This window comes from Austrofundulus limnaeus, unplaced genomic scaffold, assembly GCF_001266775.1.
Source record: "Austrofundulus limnaeus strain Quisiro unplaced genomic scaffold, Austrofundulus_limnaeus-1.0 Scaffold276, whole genome shotgun sequence".
Classification (NCBI taxonomy): Eukaryota; Metazoa; Chordata; class Actinopteri; order Cyprinodontiformes; family Rivulidae; genus Austrofundulus; species Austrofundulus limnaeus.
This window is the reverse complement of record NW_013952678.1, coordinates 440020-441782: the sequence shown is the minus strand read 5'-3', so window position 1 is coordinate 441782 and position 1763 is coordinate 440020. Positions and strand designations below refer to the sequence as shown.

Here is a 1763-nt window from a genome sequence, read left to right as displayed (position 1 = left end):
GAATTACAACTGATCAATGGCAGAATTAATACAAAGTTAAAAACAAAACCTAGATGGCATGGTTCTGCTAATCAGCTAACAGCAGAATTTGTATTAATTAACGGATTAGCTTTTTTTTTTACCAACTTTGAAAATTGTTAGTGGATCAATTAGCTTCTGTTTAATTAGGTTTTGCTTTTGTTAAAGTGTGCTAACAGCTAACAGCTAACATTTTGTGTCAGTCCCACCGGTCTTCAGCTGGAAGGAGAAGACAACACAGATGGACAGTTGTCTTAGCTGTTAGCAATCAGCGTTAGTTTCCACTAATTTTTACTTTACTAGTTGTTTAGCGGCGGACTTTTTTTTTTTTTTTTTTACATGTTTGGTGTTAGCAAAGCTATATTTGTTGTTAGCAGATTATGAGTTAGTAAAGCTAATTTTTTGGTTAGCTGTATCACTGCTAATTAGAGCATTATATTTTTTACACAGTGTCCCAGTTTTCCAGTGCTATATGTGAGGCTAAATGTTTTTAATCACACTTTGCTTCTTATTCTTGTGTCTCTTACCGTTTGTTGTCCAGACCAGGACATTCAGATGATTGAATCTGATTTGTTTGTTTCCGTTCTGGTAACTTCCTCCTGTGACTGTTTTGTTTCTTATAGAAAGAGGTTATTCCTCTTCCTCCTCCTTGTTCTTCTTCTTCTTCAGATGAGCTGCTGCAGCCAGAAGAAACAAATGACAGTTTTTCCACAACAACTCTTGGTTGTTTGCTCAGACAGGAAACAAAAATGGAGCGGAAGGGCGGATCTTYGGGCAGGGGGAGCTTTCCGACACTGTGCTCGCGCAGGTCATCTCTGGAGGGTTCTGCTTCATCTTCCTCAGTTTTGTCGTCCGATTTRTCACCTGGCTTGTATTTTATTCCGTTGCTTGGATTTAAAACTCTCACCTCATCCTCCGCCTGTTCCTGAACATCTTTCCCTCCATCTTCTTTGGCCTTCTTTCGTTTGACTGAAGTGAAAGCCTGGTTCTTACTTGAATCCAGTAGTTCGTCTGTTGCCTGCTCGGCTTGCCGCACTCTATTCCTGGCAGAGACCACGACAGGTACGGTTTCAGTGGAAATTAGTCCAGTTACAGGCGTAACCAACGGTGACGTGTCCCCTGGCCGGGGGCCGTTCCACCGCTCACTTGATGATTTGCTGTCTCCTGTTAAGGGATTTGAGGAGACTCGTCCGGATGGAGGCAGAGAAAGAGAAGCCAGGATGGAGTTGCCCATGTTTGGGGGTAAAGATGCTGTAAAAAAAACAAACAAACAAACAAACAAATAAATAAAAAGAGTCACTGGATTTGTTTTCATATTGATTGTTAAAAGAAATTTGGTTTCAGAACAAAATTAAGCACTTATTTAGACCTTAAATTAAAAGGAAGAAAAAAAGTGGATTTTATTGTGGAAAGGTTATGAACAATAAATATCTTACCTGCTGTAGATAACTATTTGAACTAGATAAATTGCATTTCCAGCATAAATGCTAGTGTGAATGCTTCATGCTTAAAACTTAAGCTAAAGCTGCTGAAAATGAGCTGAAAATATTTAACAGGAAAAGTATTAATGCGAAAAGCTGAACGAAGCAAAAAAGCCTAACTTTGCAGAAAAATAGAAAAACAACAAATCTGTTGGAAAAAAAACAGCTAAGAGCAAAAATAGCTGAATATAGCTGAAAACGTCAGTAAGAAGCATAAATAGCACTAGCTAGCAGAAAAAACATAATAGAAAAAGAGCAGAAGAA

At 38.4% G+C, this 1763-nt stretch overlaps 1 protein-coding gene across 1 annotated transcript in view; it reads right to left on the bottom strand.

Annotated features, from left to right (window-relative positions):
• tinf2 (TERF1 (TRF1)-interacting nuclear factor 2) overlaps window positions 1–1763 on the bottom strand; it is a gene marked incomplete in the record, with an annotated part of 9842 nt that overhangs the window by 4337 nt on the left and 3742 nt on the right. Inside the window, 3 exon segments of the mRNA XM_014021053.1 lie at window positions 546–695; window positions 926–1061; window positions 1165–1269. Of these exon segments, the coding sequence (XP_013876507.1) occupies window positions 546–695; window positions 926–1061; window positions 1165–1269 (391 nt within the window).